The sequence below is a fragment of the Macrosteles quadrilineatus genome, unplaced genomic scaffold (assembly GCF_028750875.1).
Source record: "Macrosteles quadrilineatus isolate MER2022 unplaced genomic scaffold, UCM_ALF_1.0 Scaffold_1__1_contigs__length_201487025, whole genome shotgun sequence".
NCBI classification, from domain to species: domain Eukaryota; kingdom Metazoa; phylum Arthropoda; class Insecta; order Hemiptera; family Cicadellidae; genus Macrosteles; species Macrosteles quadrilineatus.
The window spans coordinates 104,254,108-104,276,089 of NW_026542594.1; the positions used below are offsets into that span (position 1 = coordinate 104,254,108).

The 21,982-nt window shown below is 33.4% G+C and overlaps 1 protein-coding gene across 1 annotated transcript; it reads left to right on the plus strand.

Annotated features, from left to right (window-relative positions):
* Positions 1-19,136: 19,136 nt before the first annotated feature.
* On the plus strand, positions 19,137-20,183 carry LOC128999421 (uncharacterized). Its single transcript, XM_054425937.1, has one exon. The coding sequence runs from the start codon at positions 19,137-19,139 to the stop codon at positions 20,181-20,183; it is 1,047 nt and encodes a 348-aa protein (XP_054281912.1).
* Positions 20,184-21,982: the final 1,799 nt, after the last annotated feature.

Sequence of the window (21,982 nt, forward strand, 5' to 3'; positions counted from 1 at the left end):
CTGGCTCACCGCACCGGCTGTCTCATACTCATGGTGGAATAGTAAACTATTGCCTTGGTGCCTTCTGCTGCAGCTGCTCCTATAGCTCCTATGTCTGTCGTCAAACGTCATAATGTGGCCTGGCCGACGGAAGGCCATAATTTTATTCACAATATTACAGTGAGAGTGAATGCAAATAAATAAGTACAACATAATATCTGAACCTGGCATAAAATTTGCCAATGAAAATGTTTATTATCCAATTACATTAAGGCTGATAACCAGCATGATAAATACATAAGAACTTAAATTACGGAGGAATTTTAAAATTAATATTCCAGTAACTTGCGCAATTAACGCCAGATAAATTACCACCCCCTTACTTTTAAAAGCGTTTAGATGACCTTTGCATATTTCCTCCATAATAATGCACTATGCACCATGAAACTGATCAAAAGGAACAATGTTGGAATAAATTAAATCAAATATTTTCCTCTCCTTTTAGGCTAGTCCTAGTAGTTTTTGTAATCTCTTGTCTTCTCTCTTCTGTCTGTCGGTGTTGGTTGGTTTGGTTTTTTTTTTTAACAAAGTTTATTTACAATCTGTTTTACATTAAACAATTAATAATTAAATACGATGACATTTTTATTAATAAAATAAAAATTGGAAAACATGAGTTAGCAGCTAAACTGGTTTGTTTACGTTTTGGTTGGTTGGTTGGCGCTATGGAAGCCAATCGATTTACGATATTCGATAGTAGCTGTTTTCATACTACGACGATCGATACTTAACCGTATGCCTACCATATCGTTGTGAACCCAGCGCTATCCGTCTGGTACTGGTGGTCTGGAAAGTCTGGTGAGTCCGGTGAAGGTGAACTCGACGTTCTTTCGTTCTGTACCCACGAGCATCTCAGCTTCCACATGCACAGAACCACAGAACTTACAGAAGGCCTTGGGACAGTTCCTGGATAACAGCTCTTTGTGTAATAGCTTCACTGTATATCTTTATTGGACCTGTTTAGATAGTTGTTTCTTTCAACAGTTGCAGGTTGTAGTTGCAAACTGTGCATTGTGATTTTGTGTTATATGGTGCTGTATATTCTTTTACCTACGACCGTTTTTTAAAGTAGCCATTATTTCAGTTCAGTTCTTAGAATTGAAAAGTTTCACTTAACAGCTGTTTACTTTCATATCAGCATAGTTTCATTTCATATCAGCATGGTTTTTCTCATATCAACACGGGTAACGGACCAATGAGGTTCAAGGATTGAGAGAAAAGAAGGGGGACAGCTCACTTACTCTACAGATCATAGACTATACGAGCTTTTTAAATAATATTGAAGGTTCACTTGCACTACAGGCTCGTATACTATACGAGCCTATCGAAAATAAAAAATAAATGAAGAGGGTTCACTTACTCTACGAATCATTGTGCCTATGAGCCTCGTGTATTATATTTAAAAATACAGTAGGAAGGTTCGCTTACTCTACAGATCATAGTGACTATGAGCCAAGCTTACGAATTATTTGATAATTTAGGAATCGGCTCGTATAGTATACGAGCCAAAATAATGAATAATATAAATTATAGGAATAGGCTCGTATACTATACGAGCCTGCAGAAAAATATTAGATGGCTCACTTACTCTACAGTTCATTGGCACTATGATCCGTAGAGTAAGTGAACCCTCTTCAAAATATTAGATGGCTCACTTACTCTACGGCTCATTTAGCTACTCGTTGCGCGGTTTGCGTTCGTGAAACTTTAGGCGCTATGCCCGGATTCGACTGCTGCGACTGCCTACATAAGTGTATTGCATCACCTCAATTATTTATTAAAACGAAATAAATATGTATGCACAAGTAAATTTATTACATTTTTGGACTGAATACTTTAAAAATGGAGGGAGCATGACTTTTATGTTTAATTAAATTAAACGTTATAGAATAAAACATATTTTGACTAATATCAGGTTATATAATACACACTTGTATGATCCAGATACAGAGCTACAGACAAAACCCATGGTGGAAGGAAAAGACATAGGTGTGCTATTCCCACATATTCTGACGTCACTCGGATTGCAAACAAAAGATCACCTGATTGTAACTGTGAAATTAGTATGTATTTGTTTTGATTTGATTGTTATTGTTTTTATAATAATAAAAACAATAACAACCAAATCAAAACAAATACATATAGTAATTTGACAGATACAGGTAATTTGACTGGTGATCTTTTGTTTGCAATCCGAGTGACGTCAGAATATGTGGGAAAAGCACACCTATGTTTTTTCCTTCCACCATGGACAAAACCTGTGGTCCGATTTAGATTAAATTTTGTATCTGGATTTATCCACGAGTCACTAATTTTTTAAGCACGGGTTGAGAAATAATGGCAAAAATTTATAAAAACAGTTCACCAGTTTAGAATATTTCTCAGTTACTGTGAGTTGCAAAAAAAGTGTATACAGAAGCATTTGTGTACACAGAAAATTTAGAGGACTAGATGTATACAGAAGATATATTAAAATACAATACGCACACAACTATCAACGTTTACATATGTAAAATTAATGAATTTGTTGTATTGAGTATTTTTAACATTATGACGAAGCCTTAACAAAACATATTTTTTTTAAGGAGTTCTAGGGTGTTGAACTATATTGTATTTATCTTTTGTGGAGGATTCTGTCCACGATTTATGATTGCTAACAATTTAATACAAAGATTTAAGTCTCTGTACGTGAAGACTAAAAACACGAAACAAACTTTAAAGTGATAGAAAAGATTTGATCAGGAGCTGGCGTTTGATACCTTTTGGGAATAAATATAGCCTCTACTTCAAAGGTATACATGGTGAGGTAGCCTCTGGAAGTCCAATTTGGTTAGATGACCTATTGACGTTTTCTGAAGATGGACTTATTTTCAAGTCCGAAACTATAGTAGTGTAATACTGAAGAAGGATCACTTGACGAAGCCAGGTAACTTAAACCATTTAGCTTAAAGTTATACAAGTTGGTTTCACACCAACATTTCATGCACATATGAAATCTATATAATTAATACGCGAACACTAAGTTTGTCGGTTGAATCCTCCACCATTTCTTAACCGATTTTATCCACTGACGTCTCATTGGAAAGAGCGTGTTGCGTAGATTTGCAAACTGGCCTAATAGTCCAGGCGCTAAACGGGTTGAGTATGCACTGAAAGTCTGACAAAATTTGACTTTTGGTTATTGTTGGGGACATCTAGTAGATGAAAAAAATCGATGATGTCGCATTTATAGGGTGGTCACAACTCGGGGGGGTGGGGGGGGAAGTTGCGCGGGTCATCGGTTTACGTTTCCGCGTCTAACTCACAAACGGTTAATGATAGAAAAGTGAATTAAGCGTCTATCTACGTCTAAATATATTGTCTTTTAAAAAGGTTATTACAACCTTTCTTCTATCTCTTATACTTTAGGCGCTAATCAACATTTATTGCAAAAAATAAAATTTAAAAATACTTTAAAATGAAATATCGGAAATATTGCGCTTGTTTAGGGCATGTTACAAACTATTTATAGTTAGAAAAACTAACAAGTAGTACAACAACACCAAGTTTAAAGAAATCCGTGCAAAAACAACAGAGCTAAGTTGATTTCAGTAAGAGTAAACGTGGAAAATTCGTAGTAGTATCGAGGCGCGCATGGATGGTACACGTAGCCCACAGTCAATATAGGCTTGATGTTGTAAGTAACTATGGGAAAGCTGAATTTTTCTATGCTGTTAGACCATGTTGAGATGAGCATTTTCCCAAAAGTCCCCACTCCTACCCCTTTGTGCTTTCCTCTACCCCCCCCCCCTTTTAGATAAATTTTCAGTCTCTTAGAAATTAAGCTATAACTTTAAAACGGGTAAGGATAGTAACGCAATCTTTTATTAATCATTTTGCGTTACGATATTCTACAAAAAGTGTATTTACCATGGTATCCTAAATATTCATAGTTAAAAAATATCATAAACATAAAAAAATATTTTTACGGATTAATTTATGAAACTTTTCTTTGTAGATTTTTTATACGAGGTCGCACAACAAAATTTTTGATACAAAATTTGGGGTGCATAGTTTACATTTTAAAATGATACATAGTTATTAACAGTTTGTTTGCATATAGTGGTTATAGATAGTACAGTATATTGATTTTACAGGACTCTGGCTTTTTTGTGCACCGCAACAATGAAAAAAATTACGTATATTATGGTTTTTGTATTTGAATTTGCCGCTTTATATAGATTATATTAACGTTATGTAGCTCATTCAGTACATATACAGACTGTAGTGGATACATATGAATGAATATCGTGCATTTGCTGCTGTACGCCAGAGCCTCATTTTATTATACAGGGTGTCTCACCTAAAGTGAACCAATAGATAACTTTTTTATTATGAGATATAGAGTTAACTTCTTATGGGACACTACCCTTTATTTTAAGATGTTTTTTTAGTGGTTTTGAATTTTAAAAATATGTTCGCCATTTTCCAATATGGCTGACAACTTTGTTAGTCCTATGGAATACCATGTATTTTATGATTGTTTTAGAATGTAAACGCACAATTTTTAAACCTTTTTATTCTTGAAATTTTTCTCTAAAGCTACTTTTTTAGGAGTTACATCGAAAAAGAAATGGTTTGTGAGTACATCCTGCATCCTGTAGCTCTTAAACGAGTAAGTTTAAGAGCGGAAATACAAAGAATAAAGAAGTTTTCAAATCACAAACGTTTTTTAACGTATTTTATATATTTTTTTTAACGAGGACTTATATGTGACTTATTTATTCTTTGCACTTTCTCTCTCAACTTACTCGTTTATGAGCTGCAGGATGCCGAATGTACACCACAAGCCTTTTTGTATTCATTGATATAACACGCTGTAACTCCTAAATGGGGTAGGTTTAGAGAAAAAATGTCACGAATAAAAAATAGCTTTTAAATTCTAAAAGAATACTAAAATACAGCGTATTCCATAAGAAATAACAAAGTTGTTGGCCATATTGGAAAATGGTGGATATATATTTTTTTATTCGTAACCATCCCTAAAAACATTTTTTACAAATAAAAGGGGTCGACTAATAAAAAGTTAACTCTATATGGAAAATAAAATTTATGTATGTTCACTATGTAATCTCAACCGGGATGAAACGTGTACCCTTTTATAGCAGAATGTCCAATTTAAAAAAAATACGTCAATTTTGGTCTAACAAGTTATATTTAAATGAATATGAGTTTTTTTGAATTTTTAAATGGCAAAGATTGGCGGGCACTTGGAAATTATCTTAAAGAGGCGTGGAGTAAAGGGTGGGAATTGATAATGGAGTATAATTATTAAATTTAAGAATTGAGATATCAATACAAAAATTGGAAAAATCTATGTAATTTAAAAAATTTATAAAATATTGTTTGTTAAGCATCTATTAAAGTAAATTATAAAAGTAACAGGTTTGTTTTATGAATTATTAACTGTTTTTAGGAAAAATTCAGATTCTCAGTAGGCTACATTTAAATTTTATTATTCATTCAATTGATATCTGATCTATTAGTATGTAGTGCTATTTGTGTATGTTCTGTAGTGGAAATCAGTTTATTCTATGAATAATTGTATGTGATTCATGGAATTTTTTTACACTGTTTTAAAATGTTTTAAAATCAGTGTGTCTAACACAAAACTGACGGTCTTTGACCATTGTTCTTTGCATTAAAATAAAAAAACACTGTATTGATAGTTTATTACAATGAACACATTTTCTTCTTCTTCTTCTTCTTCTTCAGAAATCTATAGTAATTCTTTTTAAATATTTATTCATCTAATAATTCTTTTTAGCGAATTTCCCATATAGGGAATAAGCTATTACCGTAGTACTCATGGTAAGACCTGGACGCGGGACCGATTTTTTTTCGTTTTGAGGTCCCTAGAGGCCAAAAACACCATCCGTTCAAATTCATATATATATATATATATATATATATATATATATATATGTCCGTCAGCACGATAACTCGAGCAAAAATGATCCGATTTTGATGAAATTTGGTACAAACGTGTAAACCTACGTTTATTCGGACGAGTTCGCGATCCAGCATGATCGGACCATGGGAACGGGTGTTTACGGGGGGTTTTATGGAGTAAAAATAGGTTTTTCCCATTTTTGACCCAAAAAACACAAAATTTAGCAATTTATTTCCAAACCATTTTGTAGAGCTTAAAAAAACAAATAATTTAGTATATTGAAGCGTTATTATGCACCTAATGGTTACGGAGAAAATTCTAAAAAATTGTAAATTTAAAATTCCCATGTTATTCTTATGGAGAATAAGTAAACTGTTGTAGTTTGCTTGTTTATGAACATATTTTGATCAAATTTGGAAAATATGTTTTTATTTCTTACTAACTATTAACATTTTACAAAAAAAAACGGTTTTACCCTCCCTGATGCAGCAAACCTAAGTACTTGTTAAACTAATTCTATTTAAATCGGGAATAAATGCTATATTTTTAAGTAGACAGTTCAGTGTAAATCCAATCAGTCAAATGGAAATTCGCTTAGTCTGCAGGTTTGCTGCGGCGGGGGTATTGTAGATTATCGTAACGCAAAATGATTAATAAAATATTGCATTATTATCCTTACCCGTTTTAAAATTATAGCTTAATTGCTAAGAGGCTGTAAATTTATCTAAAAAGGGGGGTTAGAGGAAAGCACAAAGGGGTAGGAGTGGGGACTTTTGGGAAAATGCTCATCTCAACATGGTCTATATTGACCAATATTGAACCTATATTGACTGTGGGCTACGTGTACCATCCATGCGCGCCTCGATACTACTACGGATTTTCCACGTTTACTCTTACTGAAATCAACGTAGCTCTGTTGTTTTTGCACGGATTTCTTTAAACTTGGTGTTGTTGTACTACTTGTTAGTTTTTCTAACCATAAATAGTTTGTAACATGCCCTAAACAAGCGCAATATTTCCGATATTTCATTTTAAAGTATTTTTAAATTTTATTTTTTGCAATAAATGTTGATTAGCGCCTAAAGTATAAGAGATAGAAGAAAGGTTGTAATAATCTTTTTAAAAGACAATATATTTAGTCGTAGATAGACGCTTAATTCACCTTTCTATCATTAACCGTTTGTGAGTTAGACGCGGAAACGTAAACCGATGACCCGCGCAACTTCCCCCCCCTCCCCCCCGAGTTGTGACCACCCTAGAAATGCGACATCATCGATTTTTTTCATCTACTAGATGTCCCCAACAATAATCAAAAGTCAAATTTTGTCAGACTTTCAGTGCATACTCAACCCCTTTAGCGCCTGGACTATAATTTTTTTGAAAAAGTCCCTTGGCCTCTGCCACAGTGGCTTTTTAAGTTCCCATGTTATCCTTTCGAAGAACATAATATTGTTTACATCAGCTGTTTAATTTAATTGTGTTCTTTGTTTTTCAATTCAACGAAACGCATTGGTTACATTAACTGATTTTGTGGAAATTAAATATCTATCTATATATTAATTACGAAAGCCGATTCTTTGCGTCAAAATTGTGGGCGACTGGGTAGTCGTAGAACGACGGGAGAGGGTTCAAATTAAAGGTCTCGATCCCGGAAAAATAGTGAAATTCCCCAAATTTTAACACAAAATTTGATAAAACCTTTGACTTAGTCAATAATATAACGTAAAATGTTCTCCATAAGAATAGCATTAGAAGCCATTTGTCTGTTGATTTTTGTTTACCTCAATACAGCTTATCGTGATTCATTTAAGCCAGTAAGCAATATTACATTTGGATTTAACTCATTTGCCAGTAAATTCTGCAATGTACTGTATACTATATAAAACCAGGGATGACGTTACCTACAATTGAGACTTTTGTCGTTATGTCTTAGAATGTTGAAATTAATTTTACTGTGCAATTTGCAAATTTGTGTATTTGTATGTAAATTAGCCAAGCGCATGAAATTTAGTAGAATCGTGGGAGATGGTTAAAATCAAAGTAAATGGAAGTAGAATGGCTGAAACATTTAAGATTTGGTTTCTTTAAACATATGTTCACGAAGTTTACAAAATTATTTTACTTTGATTACATTTCTTCACATTAGTAGGTTATTGTTGTGCTGAAGGAATGTTTAACATGAAATAGCCCCATTGACTAAATAATCAACGATGCAAGATTAGTTAGAAAACTTCTGTTTTGTTTTTATTTCAAAACATATGTTGAAAATTTATTCAAAACTTTTGTTTTAAATTTCATAACATTTAATTTGACACGTAATTGTAGTGTTTAATCTAGGAATGGGCACACGGAAGGGACTAAGGCTAAAGATGTAGTGACGTCATATCTCTAGTGGTTAATGTCTTCTCTTGAGGCGACACGATTACCGTAACGAAACGATGTGATTTCAGCGGCGTTCGTGGCATAGTTGGTAGCGTTTCGGATTGATGTTCAGGAGGTCCGGAGGTCCGGGGTTCGAAACCCATTGGCAGCACTAACTTTTTGTCAACAAATTTTTCATATCAGCAAGTTTGGTTGGTTAGGTTAGGTTATGACAGTTTAATTTTATAATACTAAATTTTAAAATTAATTTTATAATTAATTAAAAATTATAAGTAATCATTAATTAGATTTTTATCTTATATAGTTTTTATATTATCAGCAAGTCTGGTTGGTTAGGTTATGTTATGACAGTTTAATTTTAAAAATTAAAAATTTATTTTATAATTTTAAAACAATATTTTATAATTAAAAAGTTAATTTTATAACAAAAAATTAAAAATTAATTTAAAATTTTTCAACTTAGCAGTCCTAGCGGCGAACGCTGACACTACAAGATATGTTAGCCTTAGTCCCTCCCGTGTGCCCCACCGTTTAATCTATGATTTTATCGAGTGGAATAACCTTAACAGTTACTCTAGAGAATAACCTGGGAATAAAATTTGAAAAAGGTTTGTACAGGCAATACATATATTCCTTTCATTAATTACTATAACAAATTCCAATGGGCGGAAAAATAAAATTGTTTGGAGTAGATTTTAACCAGGTATCTACTGTCTGTTGCTCCAACGAAAAAAGGTTAAAATAATATAGCCCAACATGCATTGTATATATATACAATCTATATAGATAGTAAAGATAGAATCTATAACAGTAAACCCTGGAGGTAGTTTCCGATTCTTTATGTTTCACTAACCAAAAATATGTACCTATATTAATGCTGATGAATTTGTTTTCTTGATTGGTTTCATTAACATGATAATGGAACCCTAACCAATGGCAAGTAATCAGTCGATGATTCGCTTTTTTAACTGTAGGCTAAATAAATAATATAAACGGTAAAATGTTTTCAAACAAAATTTACATCCATTGAATGAAAAATAATATACTATTAACATGACTATAGCTGATATGGCTTAGCTGTCGGCTATCTGTACATTGCATCATAACATCAGACAGCGCTGTGTTATTAACTTAAAAATTATAACGGATTAGCAAATAAATACTTTACTATGGTCTTAACAAACTATGAACCCATTGAACGTTTAAATTGGCCTATTTTAAAGAGTGTATAAAATCAACCACAGCTTTAGGAGGAATACCACCACATAAGCTGACACAGAGAGAAGTTTATATTTTATGTTGATCAGAAACGAAACTATAATCAACTATAACTATCAACTATAACTTATAGGGCAGCCTTTACACTAATTCAGTTGTGCCTTTACAAAAGGAGTAGAGCTATAATATTAGAAATAATAACTGGGCCAGGGTACTAATATGAGTACATGTAGTATTGTAGCACTGTATCGATTCTGACACATAGATAATTTTATTCTGAGTTTGTTTAAATATTACAATAGTTTGTTTTACATTTGAGCTTTTTAGGGACTTATGTCCCTACAAGCCACTAGTTTATCAATATAAAGCCCAAAGTACACATGAACTTTTGTGAAAACTACAAGTCATACCCCCATAAACCATATACTTAAAATGTTCGTCATGACGAGAAAACTAGCGCAAAACTATCCATTATTTCATAAACTGCCCTTAAAGGTCGTAATTGCTTTCCAAGGAAACATAGGAAAGTCATAGAACGCCACCAAGTAGCAGAAATCGAGATTTTTTAAAAATATTATCGTTATCATCCTATATAAAAGAAGAACACCTACAATATGAAGATTATCCCACAAACAATGAACAAGGATGTTATCGGAAGTGCTACTATTTTGTTGGAAACACGGACTTAACTTTATGATGATTTGCAAAGGAAACCCCTCTAAGGCTGAATTAAACTGGTACGGCAAGGACATTATATATGTTTTCATAAAAGTCAAGTGATTTTAAAATAATATGACTACATCCAAGAAACCTTATTAAAACTTGCATTGAAGGATTCGCATTATTCACATTCAAGGGAAACAAAAACCCATCTGAACAACAGTAGGCCTTACAATTCTGCATATTTTCAGGTAAATATAACTTACGTTGTAACAGTAACTAGCCAAATTAATGCCAATTGAGGCAAATAAAATTGTGACAGAGAGGTTATGCAGAAAATCAGGCAGTTCTTAAGTACCTATTGTAAACAAAATTGTATCTCTATAAAAAAAATACTGAAATTTGTACTGGTGACAATGGGTAGTACCATGCTGACTACGTTATCATTGACGAAGATCAACATGGACTACCTAATGTGGCTATAAGTGGGAAATATTTGTAGAATACACTAAAAACCAGATCAGCTTTTGAAAAATGGTAAAATATTTACAAGAAATGTTTAGGCTATTATATGGAAATGTTAGGTACGTTCCATCTATGAGTTTAGTCTTTTAAACTCATCGGAAATTATTACTTTTATTCGTTTTTAAATAAGTTAATAATTGTTTTTAAATAACTACTTTACTTCTTTGCAATTGCTTGATTTAGAGCAACATGTACACTAGTCGTTAATTATACTAGCACATTTTTGACGTGAGATAATAGCACGTTTGAAAAACAATGCTAATGACATCAATACACACAGTAGGAATTTATTCGATAAGAAAACTCCTTAAACGATCTATTTTTAGCCTTTAAATACTACCCTGTGTACGCCACTATCTGCCCTGTATTTTGCTCATTTTCTTTACGCTGCCTCTACCCTAATCACTAATTCAACTGAACAAAGGAAAAATATGTGTGTTATAACATTTTGGATCTATGGTATTGCGTTTTAAACCATAATAAAAGCTAAAATACAATTTAAGAGTGTTACTGAGAGAAAGTCACGTGACCCTGTAATTTTTCTACCTTTTTTCTATCCCACCAACACATCTTACGCTAGTTCTAGCCCGTAATAGTTGAACACAATATTTCAGGCAAGTCCTAGATCGTACTAAGAAATAATGTACAGACAAAACTCTAATTTTATTTATATAGAAGATGTCTCGTGTTCACATAATCTCTCAGTGAACTGATAATTTGTCACTTAGTAATGCTATCATCCTTCATTTAAATATTGATATCAGTAAACCAAACTATGAACATCGGTTTTTATATGTAATTGTTTTGGCAGAGCTTTGCTACTGCTAAAAAAAAAAAGAAGTTTCCCTACTTATATTTATTTCAAACTAATTAATAAAACAAATAATAAATAAACATGCCTTTATTTATCAAGCCGTTCTCTCAAATTAGTTGAGACAAAGTTTGACATTAAACATTTCGAATCCTCCATGTTAAACTTGGTGTGTAATAATATCAAATGTTAATAAAAATATCTTATGGTACTCCTTATATACTGTATAATACGTGAAGGTGATTTCTACGAAACACCACTCCTCCGTTAATAATGGATGGATTTTTAAAAACGATGTGTCAAAATGAATCGACATCATTCAGTTAGTCTATATAACTTTAAGTACTCGGACTCCTTTTACCATCGGCACAGAAAACATACTACTATCTGATTGGACCGTTAATACCCTCTAACATTGAACCAAAGTATGCCCAACTTTATGTATACGACGTAAACACAGCTGTTACTTACAGAATGGGCCACAATCCGTGAAATGCGAACAACTGCAGATGCTTGATCTAAGTGAATCTATAACTAGCTGTGTGCCCGTTCTACGCACGGGGATCTTATTGTAGTCAGTTGAAACCTTATTATTAAGAACAGAAGTTGGGTTTGCATATTTTCAGATATGCTGGCAGAACTATAAATAAACCTTCGCAAATACAGTATCTGACAGTTTCAAGCCAAAACAAATGCTTTTAAATTAAATTTAGTCTGGGTCGTGTTGGTCCATGTTAAATCCAATGATTAAACTAAAAAATGCTTTATAGATCTATGAGGCATAGCCCTAATGTAGGCCTATAATTGAAAGTTACCTTCCACAATGATTAAAAGTATTTAAGGTACTACCTCAACCTCACAATTTAACACTTTATTCGGGTTGACATTTTTATTATAAAGGTGCTTTTGTCCTTTCCGTGAAACACTGAGAAATAAGAAGATTAATGCGTTACCAACAGACATACACACAAAAATACAGAACTTAATTAGGGAATTTGCTACGTTTTAAGCATAACAAAGTACTTATACAATTAGTATCTGAAATCTTTGTTAATGTCATCAAATTTCATCATAACAATTTATATTTGCTTGGACCGATGATGACCCGAAATGACGGCTTACTATAATATGAAATGAAGTACTATATACGATTTAGATTGGTAATTTATAATACAAATTACCAAAATAGGCCACGAACTATTGATACATAAACAACGTAAAGCGTTTAAACAGTTCATGATGGTTTGCTGAATGAATGTTTTACTAAAATGCGTTAAGTTTTATCGTTTTCTTAGCATAAACTAACATTTTGGAATCAAGAAAGAAAAAGCAAAAATTGTACAGTTAAGACATCAATTAAATTGAATACGCCTGTAATAATAAATAAGGTGCAACACCAACGATAACTAATTTGTAAAGTACAGTGATGTGTTGGAACTTAAAAATGATTCTTGCTGCTACCAACAGTACCAACGGTTCTAAGGAATAGAACCGGTACCAAAAACCAACGTTCACAGTTGAAAACTATAGTAGGCCTACAGCAGACCAATTATATGACTTAATCAAGTCCCGAGGTTATTGATCTCTTAGTTTTGGATTGTCTCGTAAAACGTTTTAAAACGGCAATCAAAGTTATTTCCCATTAATTGCTTTATTTGTAAACAACTTTTAATGTAATTTATCGGTGTCAGTTTGAAAAAAAAAACAACCTCATACAAACAACTTTTTGTTATTTAATAGATTACGTATCCTCTAAACAATGATTGGTAAAGGCTATCTATTAACATTAGAAGGAAATGTGACAAAAATCACACAACGTTGGGTTTTTGGACGTTTGTAATTTTATTTCTTAAGTAGGCCGTGTATTCTAGGGAAAAGTACCGGATCGTCGTGGAAAAGGTTGTTATGAATAATTGGGTAGGCGTACGTACGTACCCAAGAGATGGGCTATGGGCCTATTGGCTGTATGGTCCAGCGATTGCATCACACGGTGAGTAGGTACTATTGACTATATATGTATAGTCAATGGTAGGAACAGAAAATAACACATTAGAAAAGCGAGCTTAGCATCATCCGTAAACCTCTGTTACAATCACCCACTGCAGTTGTGATTTTTTACTTTACACTTTACACAACCACCATTGAAGCGCCGTCAATGAGTGGAAACCATGTTTCTAAGCTATTGGCGACGATCATTATTAAATTGAAGTTTCCCAGCCGTATACAACACTGATTCAAGGTCTTCTTTCTGGTTATCAAAACTCAAGAACAATTTATACACAAAGAATCTCTGGTTCCTGAACTGGATGATGCATAGTTATTTAATTTCATTTACGGTTACACTATTACACTATATTATTGCATTTTCGATTAATTAAATCCGTTATGTAAGAAAAACGTTTTTAATATCACTTCTCACTTGGTTGGGATTTGCATTCAAAACGTGATTGAAAAAGGTTGCGGTATTTGTAAACAACATTTGTAAACATATCAGTGACAGCTAGGAAAAATAATCTTGATCCGAACAGCTGTTCGTTATTTCATAGATGATTATGCAATAAAAATTGGACGAAAACTTGACATAAATCGCACAAAACTGCATTTTTGAACGTTTGTAATATTATTTACAAAGTAGTGAGGCCATATTTTAATGGCTAAAGACAATCTCGCCAATCCAGTGAATACATTAAAATGACTTGGATCTTGATAGGTACTCTCGTTTTCCTGGAGAAGATTGCGTAAAATGCCATCTTGAGTGTTACAGACAGGAAGACAGACAGACAGACAGACAGACAGACAGAAGACTCGTTTCTGCTTATTTAATGTATAAGACGTAAAATTAACCTAAAAATATATAATTCTGAGCAATGTACAGACAAAACTCTAATTTTATTTATATAGATAGGCAAGCAGAAATCTATATATAAAGCCAAAAGTACCCATGAACTTTTGAGAATACTACAAGTCACACCCCCATAAACCATAAACTTAAAATGTTCGTCATGACGAGAAAAACCTTGCGCAAAACTATCCATTATTTCATAAATCACCCTTTAAGGTCGTAATTTCTTTCCAAAGGGAACTTTCCTTATACATAATGTTAAAAAAAACCTCAGCTGTCTTTATTTGTATGTTATTCTTTCAATGTATTTCCTTATTAAAATCAGGTGTAATTATTTGTTTGTATTTCTGTATTCTGTTTTGTTTATTCAAGTTTAACTTAACCAATCAATAATTTTATTAATACTTATGAATTATAACGGGGTGGGTGAAGCCCGTGGGTAACAGCTAGTATGCTTTAAAACCTTTTTTCTCAGCTTATGTGCATCGCAGGGAAAATCTACGCATACTGTTAGAAAGATAGTTTCCTGTGGATGTGCAGAATGCCTTTATAAATTAAAATACAAAAATAAGCACAAAATTATAAGTGCTTCGCTCAATAATATAAATGGGGTATTTGCATTTTTGTGACGCTTAACATCACGCACACTGCGCCTCTGCGATGAAATCAAGCAGTAGTGAGTAGACAGACACAGCAAAAAACCGCCAACCGGGCGCTCGAAGGCTTGTACAATAGGAAACAATGCCATTGTTTGCGCTTCCGTTGGTAACGCAAATATTTAGAGCTCGATATACTAGGAGCAGCACACTACTATAGCAGGGTTTATTGAAATCGTATTGGTGGATCTTTTGCAGTTAAACACTTTACCTGCTCTGGTTTAAAAAAAATGCTAAATTTTTATAATTTTTTAGTAGTGATTTCTATATGTCCGCTATTTTACCAGTGTAAAGCAGATTAATCTATGATTTTATATAAGAAAAAATATCTGTTTATTGAGAAGGCACGTTCTAACTTCAAAGGGATGTATATCCGTTTTTGATTTTTCCTTCGTCTTGTCGCGTCAGTTCATATCGTACATATGTACTTCTGTGCAAATAAATAACCCTCTATCATAGTTTTGAGAAATTGGTTGTGGGGTTACTGTTAAAGCTAAAATTCATTGACATGGGGGATGTCAGTTAGTTGTCTCAGCCTTATACATAGGCTACATAAAGTTGTCAATTAATCTCTCTACGTAATGTTAGGGGCTTACTCGTTTATATGGTCATGTGGCTTCTTTTGCAACAAATGATGCAAATAAAATAGCAATGTGGCATTTCCAAAAAGCAAAATAAATACTGTAAATTGTTTGTTACGTAAATATTAATTTGTCTGTATACGTAACTAGCCAAATTAATGCCAATCTATCTATCAAATATGACAATATGTATAATTTTACACTACTTTTTAATGAAACAGTATGTATTTCTTGTAATTTCAAGCAATACATAATGGTAATTTGTAGGAAATTTTATTCTCTTTCAGAATATCACGCTCCACTTTGCTCGATTTCCTCGCCATTTCAAAGTTATTTGCAAAAACGTTAAGCAACCTCCAAATGTATAGTAGTGAGAAAATACTGAATTAAAGATGTTGTTCTTAAGCTTTGTACAATTAAATCTACAGTTCTACTGAACCGATTTTATTAATTAATATGTCATTGGATAGCCTAATTTGTGAATACACTGTATTTGCAAATAATTATGAAAGTACTGTTGAGGTTGCAAGCAAGATCGTTTGGATATAAATCGATGATAAAGAACTCAATTTTTTGAACAATTTGTGTTGGTCGTGATTTAGCTGTGTGCTTTAATGAAATGGGAGTGGTATTTCAATGAAGGTTCTTAGGTCAAAACAAATAGAATAACGTAGTTAGAATTAATTAAATATATTTAAAACTAAATTCCATATCCAAGATATAATGCAATTTATACTTTATGATTGAGCGATACAGTATCTTGAACTTAATTGATTAAAACTATCAATATCTCAAGTGAAAGCTTTTGAAGTATTTTAAGACATATAAAATAACTTAAATAAAAATATAGTTACGTATCATTGATTGCAGATAGGTAATTATCGTTGATTCGTGATTCAGCAGTGTGCTTTAGGTAGTCCGATCTCAATAAACAATACAGTAGCTCAAATAAATCTGCGGTACGTCCTTAGTTGGCCAAAATTATGAAAATCGGTCGGGTAGAAGAGCTAACCCGACTCGGAAAAGAAAAACCAATTATTTTTATAGATGGTAATAATAATTGGTTTACCAGTATGTATAATCTAATCATACGAAACATGTGTTAATAATTCAACAGCTTATTGTTATCTAATTAATTTTTCTTTGATTAAATTTTCCACATTCTAAACATTCTAATGTTATGTGCTTAAACTGTACCATTAATATTAGTGAGTAAAGTGGTGTATGGATTTCATAACCATTATTTTACTAGAGACCGTTGTGTTTAACCATAACGGGCACTGTTGCTAGTAGATCTATAAAGCAGTTCCTTTGCTTCCTTCATTAGATAGATATAAAATATGGACTAACAAGATTGGGTAACATTTAATTGCGAAGCATTCGTTTTGGCTTGAAACTGTCAGATATTGTATTTGCGAAGGTTTATATGTATTCCTATACAGTAATAGTTTTCCCAGCATATCTGGAAAAGTGCACACTAAATATGGAAACCAACTCCTATTCTGAATTTAAGAAATTTCTACTAAGATTCCCGTACGTAGAATGGGCACCAGCTACCTAATTCCAAATCAACTAATTATTATTTATAATTTAATTATCGTCTTCAAATTAAGTGATGGTTGCTCTTAAAATAATAAATTTAACATAAGCAAATCCATATATCTATTACTTATTTAATACGCAAGCAGGTTTTTTGTGACAATTACTCCTCAGAAACTACTGAACCGATTGACATGTTTTTGGTGTCATTGGAAAGACCGTAACGTGAAGTTGTGCAGGAAACTTTCTTTTTAGGGAAATAATTAGAGAGTGAGGCCCTGGAGCCCTTTAAAGTTTCGTATTTCTCCATAAGATTAACATGGTAATAAACACAAAAAACCACCATGCTCATGTAGGGTGTGTTTTGTTGACATTGTTATGCAACTCCAACTGTTGTCAGAAATTAAAAGTGAGAAAAAGAACATATGTGAATTGAAAACAGTCAATAAGTTTGCTAATTTAACAGTTTACTACAAACATTTACTGACTTTGTTGAAATGAAATATCTAGAGTCGATTTGCAAACTATGTAAACATAGGAAAGTCGTAAAACACCACCAAGGAGTAGAAATAGAAATAATTTTTTTTTCGTTTATAATCGTTATTATAGACAACCTAATGCGGCTATGAGTAAGTCTATTTGTAGAAAACTCTAAAAAACAAGATCATCTTTTGAAAAATGATAAGATATTTACAAGAAATGTTGATTATATCGACCTGTTATGTACATACTGTATTGAGTATTTCCATAATCTTTGAGTCGAATCTTTTAAAGTCATCAGAAATTATGAATGTTATTCGTTTTAAAATAACGTCTGTAATACTTAGCAATTGCTCGAATTCGAGCAAGAGGGACACTAGTACTTATTTAATACGCAAGCAGGATTTTTGTGACAATTACTCCTCCGAAACTACTGAACCGATTGACATGATTTTGGTCTCATTGGAAAGAGCGTATCGTGAAGTTGTGCAGGAGACTTTCATTTTAGGGGAATAATACCTTTTTATTGTTATCTTGCAAATACTGTCATGGCATCCACTTAACCCATAAGGCCCATGTTAAATTTCTAAAAGTTTAAATTCACATAGGGAAAACCCCCGTGGTCCGATTTGTTCCATTTCAGATTTATACCTTCCCGTGGTTGGGTACTATAACTGTGCTAAATTTCATGCAGATCGCTTCAGCCGTTCATGAGGAGTATTTGTAAAACTAAAGCAGGAGTGTAGTATAAGAGCTTCGCTCGCTTCGCTTCGCTCCGTTCAAAAAGGTAAACAAAAGTTGTAACATGTGTTTACAAATAAATCATCTAAACTAGCACATTGCAAAATAGAGAACAAAAGGGAAGAACAATCGGATTGATACCGTTGAGCATTATTTGCTACAAAATGTATAACCAATAAGGATTATGCACCATTGGCTTTTGATGTTACAAGTAGACATTTTTCATTTACGTGAACCAGACGTACAATTTACTTTGAATACTGCACATAGGGATTCCAAATTATGTGAACCAAATATATCATTGACTTTGGATAGGTACTGCAAGTAGACATTCCATTAACTTGAACCAGACGTGCCATTGACTTTAGATACTGCAAGTAGACATGTAATTTATGAGAACCAGATGAACCATCGACTTTAAATACTGCAAGTAGACATTTCATTTGCGTGAACCAAATGTGCCATTGACATTAGATACTTCAAGTAGACATTTAATTTATTAGAACCGGATAGACCATTGACTTCGGATACTGTAAGAAGACATCAACTTTACATATAACACATTTGGGTTCTGCAAGTAGACATTGAGTCGTTATCTAGCAGTCGATGAGGAAGGACCTCGTTATCAGTTAACCCACTCGCTCGCCCGGTCCTGCGTGCCTCGCTGCTTACCATTATACAGTACCTTTAGTACGGTAACATTCAACATTTGTAATAACGTATTTGGGACATGACGGAGTGTTGTAAGTGCAACGTTGAGTGCAACGAGAACTCGTCCGACGTAATATCGTGCGTGGAGTGCAGTGACGTGATGCACGTGCAGTGTGCGGGACCTGACCTGAAGAGGAAGACCCGTAACCGTCCGTTCAAGTGTGGCAAGTTTAATAAGGAGACAGCATCAATGTCAAGTGTAAGTGATACCGAAGATTCTACTGTCCTCAAAGCAATTAACAGCTTACACGCCAAGTTTAGTGACACCCTTGATCAGAAACTTTCTGGTTTAGAAGGGAAAATTAATGACTCGATTTGTGAAAAACTTGACGTAATCAATGAACGAATAAATACATGGCAAGAAACAATTACGTCATCGTTAAGTGGCCTAAAATCAGAAAACATCTTATTGAAACAAGAATGTGTGGATCTCAAATCACGTTGCGACGACCTGTCTAAACAAGTAGACTCAGTGACGGAGCAGCTACAAGACTTACAGCAGTACAGCCGGATTGACAACCTGGAGGTCGTAGGGGTGCCTTTAACCAAGAATGAAGACGTGTATGCCGTTCTAAAGGCAGTTGCTAACACCATCGGTACGCCCTGGAAGTATGAAGACATTTCAATAGCGCATCGGGTGCCTTCAACCCGCCAGAAACATCCTAATATCATCGTAAAGTTCACCCGCAGAACTTCCAGGATGACGTGGCTACTTGCGGCTAAAGAAATCGACCTAACCGCTAAAATGGTGCATCCGAGCTTTCCTGATACACCAATATTTATCAACGAACATCTCACAGGCCATGCCAAAGAAACTCTAAACTGCGCCAAAAAGCTCGTCAAGGAGAAGAAACTAGCGTATGCATGGGTCAAAGAAGGCAAGATCCTGGTGAGGAAGACGGCAGATGGGAAACCAGCACGTGTGAGGAGCCCCGAGGACGTCAAGGTGATAGCGGCTCAACCAGCGGCTCAGTCTACGGCTCAACCAACGGCCCAGCGACAGCTCAGCGGAGGTGTCAATCAGCGCGGCAACAGCGGCTCCAACACGGACAATGCTTCATCGTAATCATTATGCAGTTAATGGGTTGAATAATGCACTCAGCCTATAAGATACATAGGTATTTTTAATTTGCTCTTTAGATTTTTATAATGTGTTTCATGGTTAGGTAAATTATTTTAAATTAACAAATATCATTCTTTCATGAGCTGTCAAGTAACTTGATGTCATATTTTAATAAGCTAAAGTAAAACTATTTGACCATAAATTGCAAACTTTTTCCCATTAAGAGTAATAACGTTCATTATATGATAAAATAATATTTGAAGCACCATAATTTGCTGAAACAGGATATTTCCTATCAGTTTTAATAATACTACTTTAAACCAGACTAGACCTTTATAATACTATATATATGATAATAATTTAATATCACCAATCATCTTAAACATAAATCAAAAATTCACGTTCTATTGTCATAAAAAAGTTACTATGTTCAAGATGTATTATTTTTTGTGAAAATGTACTTTATTTTTATTGTGTTGGTTATCCATAATTGAAGTGAAACACATTAATGTTTCAATTATTATAATGTTTCAATTATTATAATGTTGTTAGTTTATAAGTCATGTTAATTTTGCAAAAGTAATTAAATTTTCCTCATCACATTAATCAGTAAAATTATTTATCTTTAATTTATTATAACAAAGATGTATGAACCGTTACGTATAAGAGTAAAAAATTTTTATGAACCTTTTTATTATAACACACTTTCTGGTACAAATGACAAGGTTTTCTCACAGGTTATCTAGTTTTAATTATTGTTCATTCTTATTAACTGTAGGCTTATGTAAAATTACAAGTGTTATTGATTTTTTATGATTCGCAATGAGGGAAATATTATTGTTTTAGTTCTCATTATGATTCATCTTTAGTACAGAATTTGTTATTGTAGCGGCTGCAGGATCCGCACAGTGGGTTGTTTTTGTTTGTTTTGTTTTTCTCGGAAAATAATAAATCTCATACTTTTTTTTTCCTACAATTCGCATACAATTATTTTACTTTTACTTCATGGAGGATATTAATGTCTTTAGCGACAGCTACAGGCACATTGAGTGTACAACAATAGAATACTTAAATGACATAGGATTAGCTTTTAGCAAAGATAAAAGCTTTTTAAACATTTTCTACATGAATATTCGAAGTTACAATAAAAACTTTGAGTTACTTCTTATCTTGCTTCAATCGGTAGTTTTAAAGTTTGATATTATTGCGCTGGGGGAAACGTGGTATGGGGGTGTTGGGGAGGGGATGCATTTAGAGGGGTATAAAATGTTTCGCACTACTAAAGGGAAAAATCAAAATGATGGGGTTTTGATGTATGTGAGTGAGAGAGTGAATGTGTGTGAATGTAATGAACTGGAGCTGGGCGACGTGTACGGGTTGACCTTAGACTTTGTTTATCAAGATAAGCGGTGTAATCTGCTATCTGTGTACAGGACTCACGACAGTGACTTGGACAATTTTACTTACGCTCTCGAAAAATACTACGAAAACAAAAACAATCAAAAAACCTATTTTTTAATAGGTGACATCAATGCGAATCTGCTGGAAACTGACAACAAGACAGAGCGTTATTTGGATGTCTTGTATGAATATGGTTTTATGAATGGTATAAATGTACCGACTAGAGAGGTAGGCGATAGTAAGACATCCATTGACCATATTTTTATAAGTCACCACGACTTTACTGCACTACGAACTGCTGTTGCGAAGACTGAGATAACTGACCATTACAGTGTTTGTCTACAGATTAACTTCTCCAACAAAACAGAACATACATTACAGGAACTTCACACCTACATAGA